Below are 22,328 nucleotides of genomic sequence, written 5' to 3' on the forward strand. Positions count from 1 at the left end.
AGTTGGTAACACTGAAAAATAAGCATCTTGATCAAAATTGGGTTTAAACATCCTGAAAGTAATAAACATGGTGTTGTTATCTACATGTTGATAGCAGTCTTGCAAAAACTGATCTTTTCTACAATTAACTTTATCTTTCAACCATGTGGGATGTGCGATGGAACTGTGTTGCTTCAACAAAAAAAACTGCTTATTACAATTTCATTCAAGACAGTATGAATACTTTCCAGGTATTGGTTCTGAGATATATATATGTAGGTGCTGTATAAATTGAAGAGACATATGTGTAAATAATCAGAGACAGCTTAGAAGTTCTTTGGCAAGTAACAAGCTTACACCAGAACACTAGCATTCTGGTTTTCACAGAGACAGACACAGGAAACTTAGCAGTTTCACCAAATAACATAAAAGATGGTGTTGACTGTCTAAGTTTCAGAACTAACTTGTAAAATTTCAGTTGTATTTTTGTCACAATTTCAGATCTATCAAAACCCGAAAGTTCACAACAGTATGTTAATACAGGGAAACTGTTTTATCAAAGAGATCAATAACTAGATCAACAGGAAGCCCTAGCTGGTTTGTTCTCAAAGTACAAACTCTGCTCTCGATGCATGGTCATATAAATCACACTGACATACATTTTATTTTGATAATTCAGTTTCAGTCCCAAGTACTGAAAATTACTCACAGCCTCAATTGTATCCTCACCAAAAAAAAAAAATCATGGAATATTTTTACTTTAGCCTGAGAGAATATTACTGCTTTACACTTTCGTGGATTCAGAATTATCATTTTTTCACAGTACTGCCATATTGCATTAAGACCAATTTGTAAACCTGTGTCTGTCTCTGAGAAAATGACCGTATTGCCTGTTTCAAGAAAGCACCACAATCCTGTTCACTCATATTCATTTTCTTAGCCTCACCCGCAATAGTTGTCAGTCCATCATTAACCGCAACACAATTATTGTGCTGATCTTTTCAAATACCTTTTTGTGGTTAAACAAGCACTTTATGAATTCTTTTTATCATATTTTTTTTTATAACAGATTATCAGTGATATCCTAGAAAGTAAACAGATCCATGGTCAAATGTTGAAAAATCACTTCTAAAACCAGCTTGCTCCTTTCCCAGTATACCCAAACACTCAATATACAATTTAAAATGCTCATTCAATTGAGATCACGGCTTAATTTTAGCTCGATCGCCCAGTCGAGCCAAGTAATCTTGTGGCCTGTTATTAATCATGATCGCATGCAAAAAGACAGCGACAAAGAATCGATAGACAGGCAGAAATTACAAAAAAAACAACAACTTAGCCTTATGTAGAGCAGAGGAGCATGAGTCAAGATGGCTGCCAGAAAAAGAGGGCGCTAGTCAGGGGTGCAGTGGAGAGGTAACCTACTACGGGAGGTTGTCAGCCGTAGTTACTTTCGTTTTCTCCGCATGGGCGGATAGTAGTTTGCACAGGACAGGAATCAGACCCCTGCCAGAGTCTGCACTAGTGGGTCACGGTAAGTATGTTATTTAAACGTTATTTTAGGAAGAAAATTTCCGTTCAATACACTCGTAAATAAAAAGACAACAGTGTGATACCATGATAATTATTTGTATACTCAGATGAACCTTTGTTTTTATAGATCGGTCTTATTACCAGTACAGTCCTGTCAGATGGAACCTTGCCAATCAACAACACGAGGTTAAATAACTTAACATATACATTTACCATTTTATCATTCGAGGCTTTAGAAAATTATTTAATGGTATTATCAAATCCACTTCGCTGATTTTAAACATGATGAGATTTTGAACGCCATACTTGTTTTGAAGGTGCTGATATGACCTTTATGACCAACTGGGCTGTAAATATTTTTTTAGGGGGAGATAAAAAAGATTTTGTCGTTTGGTTCAGGACTGTTGTCGGAGGCGGGGCTGGCATTCATCGCGACACGACTGGGCTTTGAGTGGACCCTGCTCGCCCTGCAGCTGGGCTTGCGGCAGGAGAAGGTGGAGCAGATCCAGATGTCCATGCGCAATGCATACCAGCAGATCTTGGAGGCTCTGCGCATATGGCGCGACCTGCCTCTCAACACCAACAACAACGCCTTGGATGTGTGGGATGATGGAGAAGGTGACGCCAACAGGGAGGGAGGAGGAAGGGAGGTGGGCAAGATTCGTCAGCTTCTGCATGCCCTTCAGCAAGATGGGATTGAGAAGTTTCAGCTGGTGGAAGAATTGCAGACAAAGTTCCACTTGGAGGTGAAAGAGTAGGACGCGTTCTTGGTTGAGACAGTGGATGACTGTCGTTTGCAAGGGTTCTGTGATTGGGTGAAGAGTTTGGTTGTGTTCAGTCATAACATGTGATAGCAGTTTATCTGTTTATTTACTGTGCCTCTCTACCCTATATTTTAGATATTGTGGAAGCCAAATAAATGTGAATTTGTAAAGTCAGTCATAGATGAGTTTTGCATGGTAACTGAAATTGTGTCTGCTGAAATTCTTTCCTGTTTTGTTTTACTGAATTTTTTAAAACTCCACTATGATTATGATTAGTCTTAATCAGTCTGATTTTGTGAATTTACTTGCTTGTTTGTGTTGAGGAAAGATCACTGGAGTTAAAGCAATAATATGCTTTTTATGTTTATCACTATGTTTGCATCTAACATTGATATTCCTTGTTTTAGATATCTTTGCAAAAGTGATGAAATTGGTTAAGTGTTGGATTGAGATTGTGGCATTGAACTTAAGAGAAAGATTTACAACAAGTAAAAGCATTTCAGGCAATGAACAAGATGCTTCAGTGGGAAGAATCCAAAATCTGTGCCTAGAGTTTAGTATCGGTCAGTTGTACACAAACTCCTTCCATCCATTTCAGCTTGTTATACTGCTAATTTCAGTATAGCATTTGTAGAATCCAGCTCCACCTTTTTTTCTTGTGAGAGGCTTGTCTGATACATTGATTTAGATCTTGTTGCTAGTACTTACCATTTATTCAGGGGATTCTGATTTGTCAGATGGTGCCAGGTGGGTGTTTCCTGTCGTATCTAGGTTCCATTGCCCTGTTAAGCCACTTGTTCTAATGGTGCCAAGTTGTTCTTGACATAGAAATATAGAATCTATATACCTGTTTGTTGGGCTTTAGATACTGATACAAGCAACAATATTTTAGTATTACCAGAGTATACTACTTGCTACCTTTATCACAGCTGCCACTCCCCTTTACTTTTCATTGTGCTCTGGCACTTTCATAACTTGCATTCATGCTGTACACTTGAAAGAAGCTACTTTTCCTGCTGTATCACTTCCTTCAGACTGTTTAAACTTTTGCATAAGCTGTATCAACTATAATGTTGCCATGACATCAGAATGTCAAAAACATGCGTTACCCTTATGATATTGTTTGACCATGTAATCTCTTACACCTACATCCTTCAATCAGTTTACATCACATTAGTTATGTAATGTTTCATCTTACAGCAGGATTGCTGTTTGTGTTCTTTTCACATAAGTAATATGTTGTCATATTTATTATTGAATGTGAGTAACTAGTGAAAAATATGCACCATTTTATTCAGTGTGGGCTGCAGTGAAGGAAGTGATTGCACAATAAGAGCTCAATGTTTTTTCATGGATGGTTACAAGACCCATATCCAACAGCATATCTCAGATACATGTTACATATTGTTTCATTATATCTGTTTTCCACTTTGGGCATATGATGTACAGCCACCCAGAAGTGTTAGTGTTGTGAAGATCGGAGCACTCATGAGATCAAATGCAGTGAATCTCTTCTGAATACAGCACAGGCTGAGCCATAGGCTTTTATTCCTGATGGTTTGATTTTTCATGCAACATGCTGTTATCACGTGTTATTCTGCAGTGTAAATGTAAATATGTGATCACTACTATATGTATGGGGTAGATATGTCATACTTGTTTCTTTCATGCAGTCATATGTCTTAAGAGTGTGTCATCACTGAAAAAAAAAGTGCAAAGTTACTGATACAAATCTGTTATGTGAATCATGTAAACAAGTAGATCTGTTTATCATGTAAATCATGTTAAACATTTTTTTTTTTTACTTGCAATTAAAAAAACAAACAAGCAAGTACCTAGAGACCAGTGAGTACCTGTAAATAATGGAGAGTTTCCTGACCTGGTATCAAGGAAGAACAGAGGTCATCATCTGGCTTTGCCACAACACTCTTTTACAAATTTTGCTTACCAGCTGTGACCTCTTTTTGGAAAAGGATTTTTTTTATAGTCACTTTAATTAGATATGTGTGTTCAGGGATTGACATGGTTTATTTGATGCCAGATTGCATTTCTCACGTTTGATTTTAAGTGCTCTATGGTCACAACCGTCAGCTTTGGTTTGCTTCAGATTTTTTAAGGGTCAGGATGTGACAAGCATTTGATATGGTGGAGTGTAAAACTTCCTACAGACAAGGAATGAATGATAATACCATAGATCTGACCTCATTTGATTTTATTCTGCCATGTGCTGTGTAATGCAATAGCTGCCAGCACCAGTATATTTTCTTGACAGTAGAATTATTGGAAGATGGCAAGAAATGGTGATTTTCACAAGAACAGCTCGGGACTGTAGAAGAAAGGAAGGAAGAAAGAACAGGACAGGGAAGACACTGTGTATAAGATCAGATTGTGATGAGCACAGTAGCCATCTGGTTAGACTGAGAACATTGGACTTTCAATGTGAGAGGGTCCTGAATGTGAATCTCAGTTGAAGCAGCTGGTGGGTTGAGGGTGGAGATCAGTATTTCCAATCTCTGAGATTGGTATCTTTGCTGATGCCTTCATCTCCATTGTCTGTATGTATAGTTATAAACAGTCAGACATGCACATTATAGATCATGTTATCAATGTCAGCATTCAATGGGTTATGGAAACAAATGTACCCAGCACAGGCTTCCACAGAAAACAGAGTATAGCTGACTTAATGGTGGAATAAAAACGGTGATCGACATATAAGCCCATGGGTATCATAAATACAAGTGAACAAGGAGTTGCAGTCCACAAACACAGAAGAAGATAAAGTTGTGAAGGGCATGACAGCATATGTTAGCTGGAAAAGGTTTTATTGTGAAATTCAAGGAAAAGCAGTAAAAGAAAATATGTGATTTATCGCTTGAAAAATGATAAGCAAGATGCACCAGCGCTGCATGTAAAATACAAAATGCTTTCTTAATGAGTTAGAAAATATTCTACATATGATATTTGAAACATGTTTACATTTATGTGTTTTCCAGCTGTTGCTTGAAATGAATTTTGAAAATGATCTTGTTACATGAATCTGTGGTAAAAGCATCAACTGCAGCTGTCTCCATACAAAAAACCTGTTGATTATGCTGACATTAAGGGTAAGGATTTATCAGAGGCAGTGCCAGTGATGGCGTAAGTGCTGCCCTTTTCCAGCTAAATATTTCAGCATATTTTATCAGTGTTGAAACGCTAATGGTTAGAAGGAGGAGACAGTGGAGAAAGAGGAACATTCATCATCCTTCTGCAGACTGAGTTGTTTGACTTAATATGACGACATGTGAGGAAGGTGGCAGAATGTTTAAGACACTTCTCTGCCAACACAGTGTCCTTTGGGTCTGGATTTGAATCCTAGTCACGCCCTTTCTCCCAAGTTTGACTGGAAAACCAAACTGAGCATCTACTCATTTGAATGAGACAATAAATGGAGGCCCAGTATGTGCAGCACATATTTGGCGCACTGAATAAAAATGCTTGGCAAAATAAGTGTTGTCCTCGGGTAAAATTCTGTGGAATGAATCCACTCTAATAGGTTCACCAATATATATGGATGCACTCAAGGCCTGACTAAATGCATTGGTTTATGTTGCTGTTCACGATTTTTGTCTCCCAGTATAAGTTTGTTGGCTTGAGAATTCAGAGCATGGCACACAAATGGATTATGTGACAAAGTTTGTGTGTTTTTGTGTTTGATGTGCTTGGAAGTTGTAAAATGTTTCCCAGTCCAAAAGCACTGAAATGTTTCCTGCTCATATTGTGGTTTACTTTCCTCTCTGCACATTTCCATGCCTGTGATATCACTACCATTTCTTTGTGAATAATGTCACCTAAAAGTAGCCAGTAGTGTGCTTCTTTTAATAGCACACTTTTTCTGGGATAACTGGCATGGCAGTGAATTGTGTTTTAAAGCTTGTTTTTGATCACTAAGAAAATCAGCACCTTATCGCTTTTGATATCATGATATTTTTTGTTTTTGATTAAAAAAAAAGTGTATTTGAAATGTGCATGTGTGTGTATGTTTAAAAGATGAAGTTCAAGAAAGCATAAAAAGTAGATAGCTCACTTCAGTTAATTAGTATCAGAAAATCATTTACTATGCAACAGCCAGTAAATTTTGGCAGGGTGTCTGACCCACCAAAAAACATAAATGCTTATCTTATTTTTGTCGCTATATTCCATTAGTGTGATCAGTTAATATGCATTCTGTGAAAATTGACTTCATCCATTATATGCAGTCACTGTGGTTCTTAGCACAAGGTCTGACTTAAAATCAAAAGCAATGCGGTCACATGTAAAAGTAGTTCTTCAGCAACAAAGTCTGATTCAAAATCAAAAACAATGTGGTCACATGTGTTTGTACAGATAACAACAACAAAAGAAAAAACAAACAAACAAAAGAAATTCCAAACACTAAGACAAACAAACAAACAAATTTCCAAAAACATGCAACCATGAGACTATGAAACATGGAAAAGATTACCAATGTCTAAAAAGTGGTCACCATTAATGAAGAAGACTCAATGAAAACTAAACTTTGAAATGGTCCCTGTTGTGATAGTCTTTGGACTGCCTCAGGAAGTATTTGATAAAATCCATTGACTGGTTAGGACTTCCACAAGCATTCAAAGATAAATGATCAGTTTATTCCTTTCACGAGAAATAGTTCATTACATTTACTGTAAAAGCATATGTTGTCAGGACGGGAACACACTCAAGCTTCATATTGATGGGCAAATTTAGGGGGCATATTTCATATCATTGGGCTAATTTTGGGGGGCATATTTCAAACTGAATGAACGCGCTCGTCGTCAGGAACCTGTAGCCCAGAACAAGGTGACTGTGAGAATTGTAAATACAGTTAGAGCTCTCAAAAACTATCCACTGTTTATTTATTTGGCAGTCAATTTGCTGAACTGGCAAGGTATTTTGATGACAGTGTGATCAAAGGGAAACAAATAGTGGAGATGTTCACCATGATTGGGCTCAAGCACAAAATTCAGTTTTAATTTTGTCAATCATTATTGTCTGCAGTTTGAACTGTTTAATTATTCACAATGTTTACTACATAAATCTGTCAACTTTCATATTGTTTAAAACATGAGACCACGAGAATGTGATGAATTGAGAATCAAACATGCTGAGGAGCATTCTTTTGAAATTTTCTTGCTGCTAAGTTTTCGTTTAGGGACAGTAGACTTTCAAATCATCTCAACTATTTCGTATTTTATGTGAATTGTGTTCTAAGGTTAAATTGCACAGAATTGATTAAGTGGTGGATGTTTGATTAAATAGAGAATAATTTGATTTGTAGATGTTAAATTTTGTTGTCTTTTATTGAAGAATTGTGCATTACTGAAATTTGAAGGCCATAGTTTTCTTAAGTAAAATAAATACCTTAATTTGAAGTTTTGTCATGAAACTTAAGTAACATCATACAGTGTGTGTGGTAAATGGTGTTACTTAGAAAAGAATCCTAAAGCGAAATAGCTGAATATGGAAATAATGATGTAAATTTATGCAAGTGGTCATTTCATTCTTGTTTTGTAAAAAGAATCTTGAGCCTGTATGTTGAATCTTAGTACAAGCTAAAATGATACTTTAATCTTCTTGTAGCCTTAATAGTCAACACTTGCAAAGGGAAATGATAACAAAATGAACATGTGTTATCTTTTTCTCAGGAGTTGAAGATGAGATGCATAGGTAGCTAAATCACAAATGATATTAATCCTAACATTCATTGACTTTGCCTTGAAAATCTGTCTTCTGGTCTGATGTTGTGTATAACTGTAATGCCAATATTTTAGTAGTCTTACCGTACATTAATTTGAATATTCATTGTCCATGTTTTTAACATTCTCAAGTAGTCTGATATTATGTGCAAATATAATACCAACATGCTGGTAATCTGAGTGCTTATTGTTTGCTTTTAAGGTTCGTCATCACTGGCCAATAATTTTATGTGCAGCTGCAGAGCCAGCATTATGTTGTGACTGTTGTGATTGACTCTTGTACAGGTTTGCTGTCTGTACTTGATTTTCTGGTGTTGTGGAACTGTGATTCCTGTTTGAAAAGGGGTGTTCAGTCAGTAGCCTGAGCAGACACTTAATCGTTCATTTGTTGACAATGTATGCTAAGGATTCATGTACATATACACTTTTCCCTGATTTTATATAGCATATCAGCAAATGTTTGGAAAGGAAGTTTTTTTTCCTTACTGAATCCCTTTTTATGATTTTTTTTTTTTTTTTTTTTTTAAACTTTTTTTTTTCCAGGATTAAACCATTTTATCTTGACTTGTGCTCTCAAATAAAAATGTGACAATTTCTATCACAAAATTATTTCATTAGTTGAAGAATGCATGTAATATGCCATAATGTGTTACATAATTTTCTTGGTCAAGTCGTTGAAATGTACATATTGTAATTTCTGTCAGTTTTGACTTGCTAAAACTACAACAGAAGCCTGTTGGCTGCATTGCTGTGTTTGTGTGTGCTTCATTTCATTCTTTGTTTGTGTGTGCTTCCATTTCATAACAATTTCCTCTTTTAGGGTAAAGAACTGAGAAACTGTGTTCAGTTGTTCCTTCATTTTGATTCCAGTCCTTTTTTGTTGATAGTTGGTTTTGTTCTGTCATATGATTATTTATTTTGGGTGTAGTTTCTAAGTTGTGTACATAATGGAAATTGCCACCGTACGGAAAGCAAGGTAATCAAACACTCTCCTGTTCTTGTCTGTGTGCTATCAGAAGTTTGCTGAACAAGCTCAAGAGCCAGGTGGTGAGCGCTATACAGAAACCCTCATGGAGGTGGTGGGGAATTTTTCAGCATATAACAGTGTCATTACCTGGAAAGCCTGTGCTTTGAATTTCTTCTTTTCCCTCACTGTCTGCGTTCTGAAACTCCTATATTTATGGCACTTTTCAAACTTTATAATTCCCCATGGGGATGCCAGGGGTCTTTCATCCCCACCTGTGCTATAAATTTCCTCTTTTCTATTTCTCTCTATATTTCTGCCTTTTTTCTTCCTTCACTGCTGTCAGCTTTTTCGGTCTTCCCAGTCCATTCCCGTTTCCTTTTTTCAAGCAAGCCTTGATACATTTTTTTCTCTATACCGAAGTCTGTGATGTACTGTCTGTGCTGTTTTGCTCTGGCAATTAGGTAGTGAAATTGTAAACACTGGGATGGGCATTAGCTGTTTATTCTGCTGTCTAATTCGCCTATATAGCCCTTTTTTTAATGTATTTTTTGTCTGCCTTTTTAGTATTGTTTTTTCCTTTTTATGAATTTTTGTAATCTGGGGATGATAAATTAAGCGGAAGGGCTGACATCCTCAGCACATCATAGCCTTATTTGCCATTTGCCCAAAGGAGCTAAATGGTTTGGATAATGTGTTATGAATTGTGTTTTGTGGGTTTGTCAGGTAGTTTTTATTTTGTGTGCGTTGAGGTGACAGCTTAGTGCTGATGCAGTTTAGCATTTGTATGGTTTGACAGTCCTGATATGGCCCTGTGTGGTTAGACTATAAGCAACAATAAACAATAAAACATTATAATTACTTGGTGTGTGATTTTTATGCATTTTTGATGGACTGTGTATTTTTTAATTCCTTTTATTTATTTATTTATTTTGTTGTTGTTGTTGCTGCTTGTTTGTTTGTTCATTTTTTACCCTCTGATGAGAAATATGTTTTGAATGGCCAATGCCCGAGGCAAAATCTATGTTTATTTGCTTTGACAATAATTTACCTCCTAGTTTGTCTGTTGTTGTTTTTTCGTTCAGACTTGATACAGGTTTTGATGTTTGACATTTTCTTTTGTTGGCCAGTTTTGTGTGTGTTTTAGGCACTGACCTGGCTCTTTGCAGTTTACTGGGCATTCATCTTAATTGAACTGAAAAGTGCCATCCTGTCAAACTGTCATGTCCTTAGAATCTTGTTGGCAAAGAAAAGAGAAAAAGAATCCCATTGGCATCAGCAGGGCTCAGCGTCCCAGGGAATAATGGGTCCATGTGTACTCAAAATTACTTACAGCTTTTTAAATTGCTGAACCAGTTTTGATGCAACTTGGACTGATTGCAAAATTTCAAAATCTGTGCAGAAAAACTAGAAGCCAAGTTTCTCTCTACACTATCGGTTTTATGTCCTCTGAGCTTTTGTATGTTTGACCAGTTTTACCCCATTGTATAGGCAGCCTTGCTATTTCCAGGGATTGTTTATGACGTGCGCTCGTGTGTGTGTGTGTGTTCCATAACTAGCCAAATACTGACAAGTATTGTGGGAACTTTGAAGTTAATATTTGGTCTTTAGTGTATAGATGGAACTGATGCTGTCTTTGATGAAACTGGATAGACAGAAAAACATGTGTTTTTAGAAATTGTAGGTTCCAAAGCGTTCATCATTCAAGTCACATGTGGATTAAATTCCAAAGCATTCATCATTCAAGTCACATGTGGATTAAACTGCCACAGGCACTGGAAGTAATATGTAACTGTCTCGTTGCTCACCCATGTTAATTTATGTAGCCTAACTGAGTTCACTCTTTAATATGGTTTGATCATCACATTCTGTAGTGTAGTGTTTGATATTGAAATCTAAAATTGTTTTTTAGTTTCTTTCTTTTCAGTCCCACAGGTACCATGCCAGTTTTTATGATTTTATTGTGAAAAGGTCACGTTATCAATACTAAAGACATATTAGCTTTTGTCTTCAGTCGTTTTTTTCTGAACTGGAGGGAATCAATGTGGGTGGCCTATTCTGTATTTTTATGTTGTTTTTTGATGTGTGTTTTAAAAGCAAATTACCCAGTGATTCTAATAGGCACAACTACCACTTGCGTAGATGCCGGGGGTCTTTCAATGAATAGCATCCCCACCTGAAAATTCTTTGCTGGAAATTTCCTCTTTTCTGTTGCTCTCTTTATTTCTGCCTTTTTTCTTCCTGCACTGTTGTCTGCTTTTTCTGCCTTCCCAATCCATCCCCCTTTCTTTTTTTTTCGAGCAAGCCTTGACACTTTTTTGGGGATAAAATAAGTGGAAGGCTGACATCCTCTGCACAGCCTAGTCTGATTTACCCTGAGGAGCTATACGGTTAGGATAATGTCATAAACTATTTTGTGAGTATGTCAGGGTGGTTTCTTGTTTTTTTCTTCTTTTGTTGTTGTTGTAGATGTTACTTTTGTTTTGACATGTTGAGCATTTGTATGGCTTGACAGTCTTGATATGGCCCAACGTGGTCAGCTGGATTATAAGTAACAATATACAATAAACAGGCACAAATACCTTTCTTTCCTTTTTCGTTTTAATCATTCATGTAGATGTATGTTTATTGATTTCATTGTCTTTGGGTGAATGTCATAATTGATCTTGAAAGATTGTAATGATAGTCGATCATTCTCCAACCATTTATCAGCATCAGCATTCAAAATTAGTCTTGTTTGCTGTGAAGTCTGAACAGAAACATGTGGATTCTTGCACTTCAGGCTACAAAGTGTCATTAGATGCCCTCAGTTCGCATGCATAATTTGTCTTGTTTGGATTTGTGCACTAAGTTGTATTTGCTTGTTTGTGACTATATGCACGCCTGTACATACATATGTATGTGCACATTAAAGTGGAATCGGTGGAAATAATTTTAAGTCAGATGCAATGGATAGTTCAGAGAATTAATTGAAGAGGAATAGATTGTTAAATAACAAGACTGGAACTGTTTATGCCAATGGTGTTGAATGTACCAAAAACCTGGTACAGAAGTTCTTACAAGAATCTGAATTGTTACTTTGACTGAAAATGCTTTGATGCTTTGAATTGTTTATGAATCATTGCAATGATGTGGGTTTTGCTTCTCACAGTTTCAGAATACTTGTTTTGTTCCACAGCTACTTGGTTTTACTCTGTCAAAAATGAAGCACAAGGCCACAATTTATCACTTTAATTTTTGTTATTATTTTGTTATAACATAAAAAAAAGTATTTAAAAAACAACAACAAAAAACAACAAAAAAACAACAACCCAGAAATATTTGCAATCCACGCTTTTTGCTCCAAACATTTTTAGGGTAGAGAAGTCTGTGGTAGTGAGTGGGGACAAATTGTTTTGTCACAGTCCTCATACACATGTTGAAAAGGCACTTTTTTGTTGTTTTCTTTGAACACAAGTCCATAAAATGAGTTTACCACTGCCACATCAGTTTTTTAAAATGTTTTGAATGGATACTAAAACAGGAATGAAATAAGATATGGTCATGCCATGTATCAAGTATTCTCATATCAATATAGGTAAAGAAATGTGCAATGTTTTTGGAATGACCATCACACAGTAGAAGAGGTAAGTGCTGCCCCAACAATCTGGGCTACAATTTGATTATGGTGGAGAGCGTCTTGCCCAAGTTACATCCCCACTCTCTTGACCAAGGTTTTAGGACATTTGGCGTTGGGATGGTTCCCAAAGGCCAACTACCCCCCCAAACTGCAGCACTTGAAGCCAGTGCAGTCTTTCTTCCTACTTTGAGAGTCATAATCCTTCACAAAAGACTAAGTTGTAAATGACTTCCTATTGCAATGGAGAAACCAGTGGTCATGCAGCTTCTCACTTTGCTGTTAGCCCAACTGTAAGCTTACATGCCAATCTGTAATTAAGCTGAGTGTTGGAACTAATGCAATGGCATGTTCATACATTTGTGAGGCTAAAAGAACAAAACACAGTCAATTTAGAAAGAAATTTAATGCCAGGTAGTCTTTTGTATTTGAAAAACAAAGCTTAAAAGCACAGTGCTCAAGGCTACCAGCTCAAATTAGATGAATGAAAATGTACTTCATAATTGATGTGAATTTTTCACTCAAGGATAGCCTTTAACTTTTTGAATTTGTCTCATTTCCTGAAAGCTGAATTTGCACTCCTAACCCTGATGATTTTCCAAAGAGTGTCACAACCCAAACCCAGTTTGATAGTATGCACTTAATGTGATGGCGCAACCCATTTTGTAAGAAGCATTCACAGTGAAGTATACAACTGATGATTTTAACCCATGCTTGAATTAAGCATACATGAAAAACAATTGGAAATTGGATGTTGAAAGAATCAACCATTTTGATGTTGTTTGAGAATTAGCTTTTTCTTTATTTTCCCCAGATACCATAGCTACCTGAGAATTTGACATTGGTGTATTTGAAGAGTGATTTCAGTTTTGTTGTGTGCATTTTGTGTTTGCATGAGTTTTGATCTCTTCAGTGTTAGGTGTTAACTTTGAGGTACTAGCTATAATAAAACCACGATGATAGTGTCTTGTGTGGGTTATAAGCAAGTGAAGAATGAATGAAAAGAATTTGAAAACCTTAGACTTGTGTTATTTATAATAATTGGTAAGATGAAGGTGAAAGATGGAGCCCCGTTTCTTGTCAGCAGAGCTGATTGTTAATGCTTGCTATATTGTGTACCAGTACCTTCCCATCTTGTGTAACTGTAATATTTGACAAAATCATGCATGTCACAAAGCAAAATTTTCCAACTGCATCTGACCATGTTGAGCACGAATGGTTCTTACTGTCACACGACAGGTCAAAAGGAATAAATGAATGCATATTTCCTTTCAGCAACTGGCTGTGAAGTTGTCTTCATAATGAAATCAAAGAGAACACAAAGTATCCCATCAGATTTTTAAAGTTTTAATACAAATTCAATATTCAAGTTATTTTGACAAACTTTGTGGTATCCATGTACACATTCCCTCAATGTTTTAATGTGGAAAATCCGTATCTCAAAAGTGACATTTCTTATGAAAAGCGCAAAAGCAATTTTTATGGATGCACAGAGGACTATGATTAGATATATTACATTGTTATCACACATAGGAAAGGGGTGGGGGGGGACACTCAACCAATCAATCCAATGAACAAGTGGAAGCCTTACTCTGACACTTGAACGTTTCATTGCATCTACCTGATCTGGACACCTACTGGTCTGATTCTGCAGATGGTTAAAAGTGACCAACATGCAGGTGACGATGAGTGACAGGGGAAACAGGAGGGATGGGATCCATGGCAGGAAGACAGTAAAAAAAATTAAAAAATTAAACAAAAAAAAACAACCAACAATGTAACATCATCACAGGGTACACATCACATAAATAATATCAAATAATACAACAAGAATGATACAGTGCTGGGTGCAGGTATAACAGTTTTCTTTTCACTGCTGCTCATGGATTGGCAAAATCAGCATAACACAAACCACCAAGCAATTGTGGTCAGGGATCTGACTTGTGAAGTGCACAGTTACTCCAGTCTTGTAAAAAAAAATTCTTTTAAAAATAGAACCCCTTGGATTGAAAAGGTTAGTTCTAGTTCCAGTTTTCCACAGCACTTTGACAGGACATGAAAAAAATCCATCCATCACTGGCCACTTGCTGGTTTGGTATACTGCAACTTTTATCTTACTTAATTTTTGAAAATTAAAGCTAACTTTAACTAAAGGGGAGTTCTTGCACCTACTTTACCACCATCACATGATTTTTGTTTCACAATAAATTTTCTAGAGGTAGAAATTGTGGTTATGTTTTATCAAACACCAAGGAGGGCAGTTAAGAAAAATCCAAACAGCCACACTATCTCATGCAACTAATGACTAAGATTAACAGGACCTGAAAACCAACCACAACTGACAGGAAATTAAATCTGATTCTAGCATGTACAACTGCAGGTGTGGGTTTTTGAACTTGAATATTGACAGTTTTGTGGATACTGTTTATTGTCACTTTATCAATCACCTGTAAAGCAATCTTTTATAAAGGGGCAAAGCCTTCAAGACCAATATGTGACAAAAACAAAGCAAACAAGCACAAAAAAACAAAAACAAAAAAACAACCCAACAACAGTCCACCAAATGAATATATGAGATGAGGTGTTCTGATCACTGCTAAATTACTAAATGTTCTTTGATTTGGAAAGTTTATGCTGTTGTGTAATCAGTTTACATTTAAGGATTCTGACAATGGGAATTAAAGAACTGCAGATGTATTACTGGGCTATGATAGTATGTATCAAGCATGTACACACATGCATTTAGTAATTAGTATAAAAATGAAATTATAACTAAATAAGCTTTTTAAAAGGTGTTGGCTTGTTTTATTTACTGTAAACTTTAAATGTGCAACAAGAATAACTGTGGTGAAAATACGTTAATTTCAATCGACTAAAATTATTTGGTTATAAAAAATCAAAGTATTGATAACTGTACCTAAACATGAATTACAGTGCAACTGTTACTCCACTATGCAGGCTCTGTCAACAAAACCCGAGTTTATGACTTTATGCAGTTGAACCTATGAAGGATTGCACCATTTTCATATTTGAATCCACATACAAAACACTGCAAACACATTCTGATTTATCACTTATTTCCATTCTACTTGGCAAACAAATATTGTAATTAGTTTGGTTTGTAACATTAATGACAAAACATTTGTAAGGTACTGCTTCCATTTATCTTTCATAAAATGAAGTTACTGTTTAGATCAGTGTAAGATGCCAATTTTATTAGATATTAACAATAAATCCAACCATGCTTTTACGTGTGACAAAACTTCCACGAACATGACCAATATTATTATCAATTAGATGTAATAACATACTTGCTTTGATTAATTGATTAGAAAATGTCATTTGATATTTGATACAATTTCTTTTTTTTCTTTTTCTGTTCTCTGCACTTACACAGTTACCAAACAGTATTTTTTTTCTAAAGAATTTCTATCAAGGACAGCCCTCTAGTTAGTAACTGGCATGGGTTTTTGTTACAAGTATGAAATGCATACAAAAAAAGAGCTGTCATGGAATCTCAATTTAAAAAAAAAAAATTATAAAAAAGGTTAGTTCCCAGACCACTACTCAATATCTACTTGGGAAGAAAGAAAATAAAACTTGGCTGGCATGTAACCTGAATCCCAGACCCTGGACATCTCACTTCCCAGACAGCTATATTTGATGCAGTCTCTTATAAAACAGAACTAGGACATCATCAGTAATCCCTGCTCAAGACTTAACAAGTCATTAGTGCTGATTGTGCTTTGATAGAACATATTCCGAGTACCACACTGTCTAGGTGGGCACAATAGCAGAATGGTAAGCGATGAATGTCCATCCTCAGGGATCATGGTTTGGATCTCAGGGGCATCTGGTGGGTTTAAGGTGGAGATTTTCAAATCCAGATGGTCAGCTCCACAATTCTATTTGTGCCTCAATTCCTTTCAAATGCACATGCTTATCAAGTATGTTTGTGGAAGATATATTCCAAGTGTTGGAATTCAGAAAGTTCTGGAGTTAAATGAAAATACTCCAGATGAGTCTACACATATCACTGTGCTGCTTAAAAACTAGGGCAAATTTAACAAACACGAAAGTCCAAAGCCATATATAGAATTAAATGACTATGGAAGCTGTAGCCTAGGAACATAGAGGAAAGAAAAATCCAGCCATGAACTTCAAATCTTTATCAACTTGTAATGCCTTAAAGGTACACCAAATACACAAAATGAAATGGCCCCTCTCCCTCCATTCCCCCAAAACATTTTTCTTCAGTTTTCACCCGTCAAAGCAGTGTTTATAAAATGGGGTTCTTCAACAAAACCAAAACTTTATTTTGAATTTCAGACTCCACGAAGTGAAGACAAATGTCCCTATGACAAATGAGCAGGCTATATTATAACTGAAATGACGGGACAGACCAGATGTTTTTAATATTCCGAGGATACTGTTCACAAGACCACTCTGAATCTTCAAGTCATGTAAGTCATGGGGACTCTAAATCTAGCAGATAGAAATTTGCTTTTACAGATGTATCATCCACACAAGAACACAACTGATCACTGTCATTCTAATACGACATAAACATGTGTCCTGAACAACAGAAAATGATAAAAGTTCAGCTTGAGTGCAAAACTCATGGTCAAACCTCACTATCCCTCCCAAAACGTTAAACTGTGATCCATGTTAAGTCACAGCAATATTTTTTCACATTTCTAGCAACCCCCACACATGCTAAAAAAAGTTAGCATTGTTTCAACAAGTATACATCAATTTTACATGTCAAACTCAGGAATATGATGGTGCTGAACATTTCATGACAAAGTAATGCCTGACAAGAAGTAGAGTAATGCCTACTGTAAAAAAAAATATGCTTGTCATTAGTTAAACAGCAACACACAAACAAGATCAAGCTACAAGACAGCCAGACCAAAGATTTATCCAGTCATGCACATAATTACATTTCAATTCAAGATAATGTAATGGATGATACTTCCTCTACCAACAATTTTTGTGAACACAAACTTGACAAATGTCAAGATATGTAGCGTGCACACACACACAGACCCAAACTGCACTCATTAATTCAATCAATATTTTAAGCATATTCCATCAAAAATAAGTAAGTACTAAAACCTCTAAGCTTACAAACCACAGCCTCATGCTGAATGGTGTCAGAAGAAATGTTTGCATATCAAAACATTAAGTGCATTTCTTTCATTAATCAATTGTGCACACATGTATGTGAGCATACACATACGCATGTATACATATGCGCAAACAAACGCACCATCCAATTAATGTCTTTACTATGTGAATCAGTAAAGAACTCTTGCTTTTCTCTTCCTTATTTGCATAATTAATATTCAAACACATTTCAGATACATATATATTTCTATATACATATAGTTTTCATTCATGCATTTCTTTTGTTGTCCTTTGTTTTTGGTTGCAGGTAATTATTTATATAAATGTTACATTAAAAAAATGAAATAGAACAAATGCATACATATCATATCCGCAAGCAATTGTCTTGAGCTGCAGATAATCAGTGATTGTAAAACAGTTAACAGCAAAATGACAATTAAAAATACATTAACCACTAATAAATTACTAATGTGATATTCAGACATGTACTAGCTTTGGGAACCATTCAAATATGCATTACTGTCAAATGCAATACTTCAATCTGAATTGCTGAATGTTCTCAACCAGTAGTTACATATTCTTCTAAATTAAAAGAGTGGGCAGATGCACTAACAAACAAGTGAACTTCAATTCTGACATTGTTTCCATAAATTTCCCATGTTTAGAGGCTTAAACAAAAGAAAGGCTTATATTTTAAGACATCCCCAGTGAACTAAGAACAGATATGCATTTCAACTCTCTTAACTCTCAGCCAATGTATGAGAAATATTAACTTGAGAAAACCTTTGTGAATGTATGTCTATGTATTAGCATTACATGTTTGTGTCTCTGTTGTGAGTTAGCCATTTAGCAATCAGATAATGGAAAGACACAGTGATACAAGCAAGTTAAATTCTTGAAACATGAAATGAGCTTAAAAAATGACACACTAAAATTTTTTTTTTTTAATTACAAAAATGTATCTTCAAGGAAAAGAAAAGCAATAACACAGTATGCATCACCAACAGTATACAACTGTCATCATCCTAACTCACAGTGTTCTTTGTTACATCTGTCATATCATATAAAAATTTTCTAAAAAAAAAGACTGAAAATCAGAATTCCAGATTACATTATTCTTCTTTATTTTTTGGTCTGTAATAAATAACACATTGATACAAAAATTGTCAGTGCAGCCTACCAATCTCTGTTGGTTGTTTTTTTCTATATCAAATTATATGTATGTGTGTGTGTGTGTGTGTGTGTGTGTGTGTGTGTGTATGCTGTTAACTTCATCATGTAAAATTAGAAAATGAATAGTTTTGTACAATATACTGCTCTCATTTTATGTATTTATTCATTTATTTATTTGAGAGACAAATCGGGTGTCCCAAAAAAAGTGAACCACTTTTTGGTAAGTATTTTCCCAGTGACAGAGAAACCAAATTCATTGAAAATTTTCATACATTAACCTTAGGGTATCATCAACAAGTTTGCAAAATATCTAAAATATCAAATTATGCAAGTATTGTCAAATTCAAAACAGCATGTCAAAGAATCCAATATCAGAGCTGTACAATATGACCTTCATCATGTTCATGCCAGCTGCCAAGTATTGGTATCTGTCAATCAGTGTCAGTTTAAAAACAGCCTGTCTGGGTGTCAAGTCTATTGATTTTTTTTATTGTTGTCTGTATCTGTTCAATCAGTTCTGTCCAAAGTTTCAGTTTGGAAGGATCAACCATGTCTTTGAGTGAAAGTGGTAAGGTTACCATTGAAAACTGTTTCAAGGACAAAGGCTGGGTTGGAAGGATGGTAAAGGAATTTCCAGGCAAGGGGTGGAGTCATGTCACTGTAAATAGACTTATCGCTAAAATATGCACTACAGGGTCAGTAGCACATAAAACTGGCGGTGGGAAGATGGTGGGAGACCCAAGACTGCATGTTCGGAGGAGAACAAGAACCGTGTTGAAGAACTGATTCAATCCCAGGAAGAGAACCCAGGGACCCACAAATCTCTTAGAGAAGTTGCAAGTGATTTACAAGTGAGCAAGTCTTCTGTGCAAAGAATGGCGGAAGAACTGGAGCTGAAACCCTTCAAGAGGATATGGGTATCAAGGAGGGACCAAAATGTTAGAGGGAAAAGAAAAACTTGCTGCCGTAACTTAAATGACTGCTACTCAGCCACTGATGTGAAAAGGATCATTTTCACAGACAAGAAGACTTTACATTAGAGATAGCTAAAAATTGCCAAAATGATCACATTTATGGGAAACAGAAACGAGAAATTCAGCCATTTCACTTCTATCATGAGACTTCTAGATTTTCAAAAAAGATAATGGTTTCAGCTGGAGTATCCTGGAAAGGAAAAACAAACATTCATTTTACTGACACTGATAGAGCCAAGGTTAATAGTGAAAGCTACATTCAGTTACTGGATGACAATCTTCTCCCTGATTGTAGGCGTCTTTATCCTAGAAACAATTACGTGTTTCAGCAAGATGGGGCTCCTTCACACACAAGGAGGCTAACCCAGGCCCATCTGGAGGAGGCTACACCAGAATTCATCAAGAAGGATGAATGGCCTCCACTACGTGCTGACTGTAACCCAATGGATTATGCCATATGGGACTCTCTGAAGGAGAAAGTTAAAGGACAGGATAATTATGTCACGAGAGGAGATTTCGGTGGAAGAAATACGTAAAAGCATTTCTGCTTGGAAGAAATGGCTTTGTTCAGTCGTGGAGGAAATGGAGGCCACACTGAGCATAAACTGAAATAAGTGAGTTTTCCTCTGAACTTTCAGATATTTTGCAGACTTGTTGATGGTACCCTAAGGTTACTGTGTGAAAATTTTCAATGGTTTCGGTTTCTCTGTCACTGAGAAAATACTTGTCAAAAAGCTGTTCACTTTTTTGGGGACACCCAATACATTACCTTAAACTAGCGAAAGTAGTGGAAATCTGCATTGTTTTCCACAGGATTTGGATAGTCAAGCAAATTATGCAATACAACTGCTGATTTGAGGGACCTCACCAACTCTTTCAATTCTCTACACAAATGCTTTGTTTTTGATCTTTCGTTAGCACACATTTAAACATTACATAATAAATGCTTGTGCCTGGAAAAATATCAAGAGTCCTAACTAAGACAGCAGATTTAACCAACCCACTGCTCTCCATAATTTCTACAATGCCATAAATTTAAAAAACATTCCTGTTATAAAAAAACAAAAAAACAAAAAAGCCACCTCCAACAACATGCCTCTGGCTGCATGGCTATTTAAATGCATTCTGTTTTCCCCCATAGTAAAATAATGAAAACTTAGCAATTCAACACAGTTTATGATTGTAAGCCTATGTAAGAACTGATTAAAAGCTCTGGTCTGTCTTTCAGCTCTGCGTTCAAGTAACTACCACACCTCTTCATCTTCAAAATAAATGTTGACCAAGACTGTTCTTACCAATTATTGACAGCTTAAGTGAAAAATATATGATCTTTTCATAGCAGTCTTCTGAATCACAGATGATTAAGAAAAACACCCAATTATAAATAAAAATAACAAAAAAAAACAATTATGCTTTAGACTTGTTTTTCCTGGTGTACACTTAAACTCATTTTCATTATCATGCAACTCCTTGTCCATATATTGCGACCAATTAGACAAACTCTAGGAAATAAAAGCATGACAAAATATTGTAACATGATTTCTCTATTAACAATGGAGATCTTTGTAGATTCCGATGAGTAATCCTTTTGGCCACTGCGTCATGATGTGTGCATCCCATGACAGTCTGTTGACACAGCCTCCTGCTCTGCTTCAAACCCCACCAGAGAATTCCATTCTGCAGTATTCCCAGTGTAATTATGCACAAGATATATACACCACTGTTCCACAGCAGTGTATGTTCCAGACAACACTGCAGTGTCCTATATGCTGTCATGTGATAACCAATGCAGATGGAGCAGAGATCAAGAACAGAATCTGCACTTGTGTAAGATACTCCAGTGACCCTCACTCTGTAACCTGTATATGTTTTGCACAGGTCCATCACAGCCTCACAACAACATTTCATCTTTGCTGGACGAAGACAACACAGAAAAATGCACCAAACTCGCAGCAGCTATGACCCCTTTCAGCCTCATCCACACACACACTCACAAAACTGCACAGCTCTGGCGCTTCTCCAAACCACTGTATCTCTTTGTCACTTCTACTGCTCTGAGACCACAAATGACATGCACAGTTCAAGCTCAAAAAAGTCACCAGATCTTCCACACAATCTAACCACAATCCCCAAAATAAGGCTATGTAAAATCCCTCACAAATCTGTCTTTAAGCAAGTCTTCTGCAGAAGGTCTGTCAGTGACAGTGGTTTTGAAAGTGAGCAGAAGGAAGTTCTCCACATGCACTGAGCACTGAGGTGGGAGCTTGTATTTGGGGTGCTTGTTGGACACAATTTGGTACATAGCTGCCAGGGGTTCATAATCACCATAAGGAGGTTTGCCAGTCAGCATCTCCACCAGTGTACAGCCAACACTCCTGCACACAAACCACAAAGCTTGTAGTCAGCAGGGTAAAAACTAACATTAGCCACAAAGCTTGTAGTCAGCAGGGTAAAAACTAACAT

General features: G+C 36.3%; 2 protein-coding genes across 4 annotated transcripts in view; one reads left to right on the forward strand and one right to left on the reverse strand.

Annotated features, from left to right (window-relative positions):
- Positions 1 to 14,350, forward strand: part of LOC143287234 (malignant fibrous histiocytoma-amplified sequence 1 homolog) — a 23,740-nt gene extending 9,390 nt beyond the window's left edge. Inside the window, exon 5 of the mRNA XM_076595182.1 lies at positions 1,912 to 14,350. Within this exon, the coding sequence (XP_076451297.1) occupies positions 1,912 to 2,270 (359 nt within the window). The 3' untranslated portion in view covers positions 2,271 to 14,350. The remainder of the gene's footprint in view (positions 1 to 1,911) is intronic.
- Positions 13,920 to 22,328, reverse strand: part of LOC143287245 (mitogen-activated protein kinase kinase kinase 2-like) — a 50,198-nt gene continuing 41,789 nt past the window's right edge. For all 3 annotated transcript variants that reach the window (XM_076595193.1, XM_076595206.1, XM_076595199.1), the window contains exon 16: positions 13,920 to 22,240. In XM_076595193.1, the coding sequence (XP_076451308.1) occupies positions 22,006 to 22,240 (235 nt within the window). In that variant the 3' untranslated portion in view covers positions 13,920 to 22,005. The remainder of the gene's footprint in view (positions 22,241 to 22,328) is intronic.

This window comes from Babylonia areolata, chromosome 1 (assembly GCF_041734735.1).
Source record: "Babylonia areolata isolate BAREFJ2019XMU chromosome 1, ASM4173473v1, whole genome shotgun sequence".
NCBI lineage: Eukaryota > Metazoa > Mollusca > Gastropoda > Neogastropoda > Buccinidae > Babylonia > Babylonia areolata.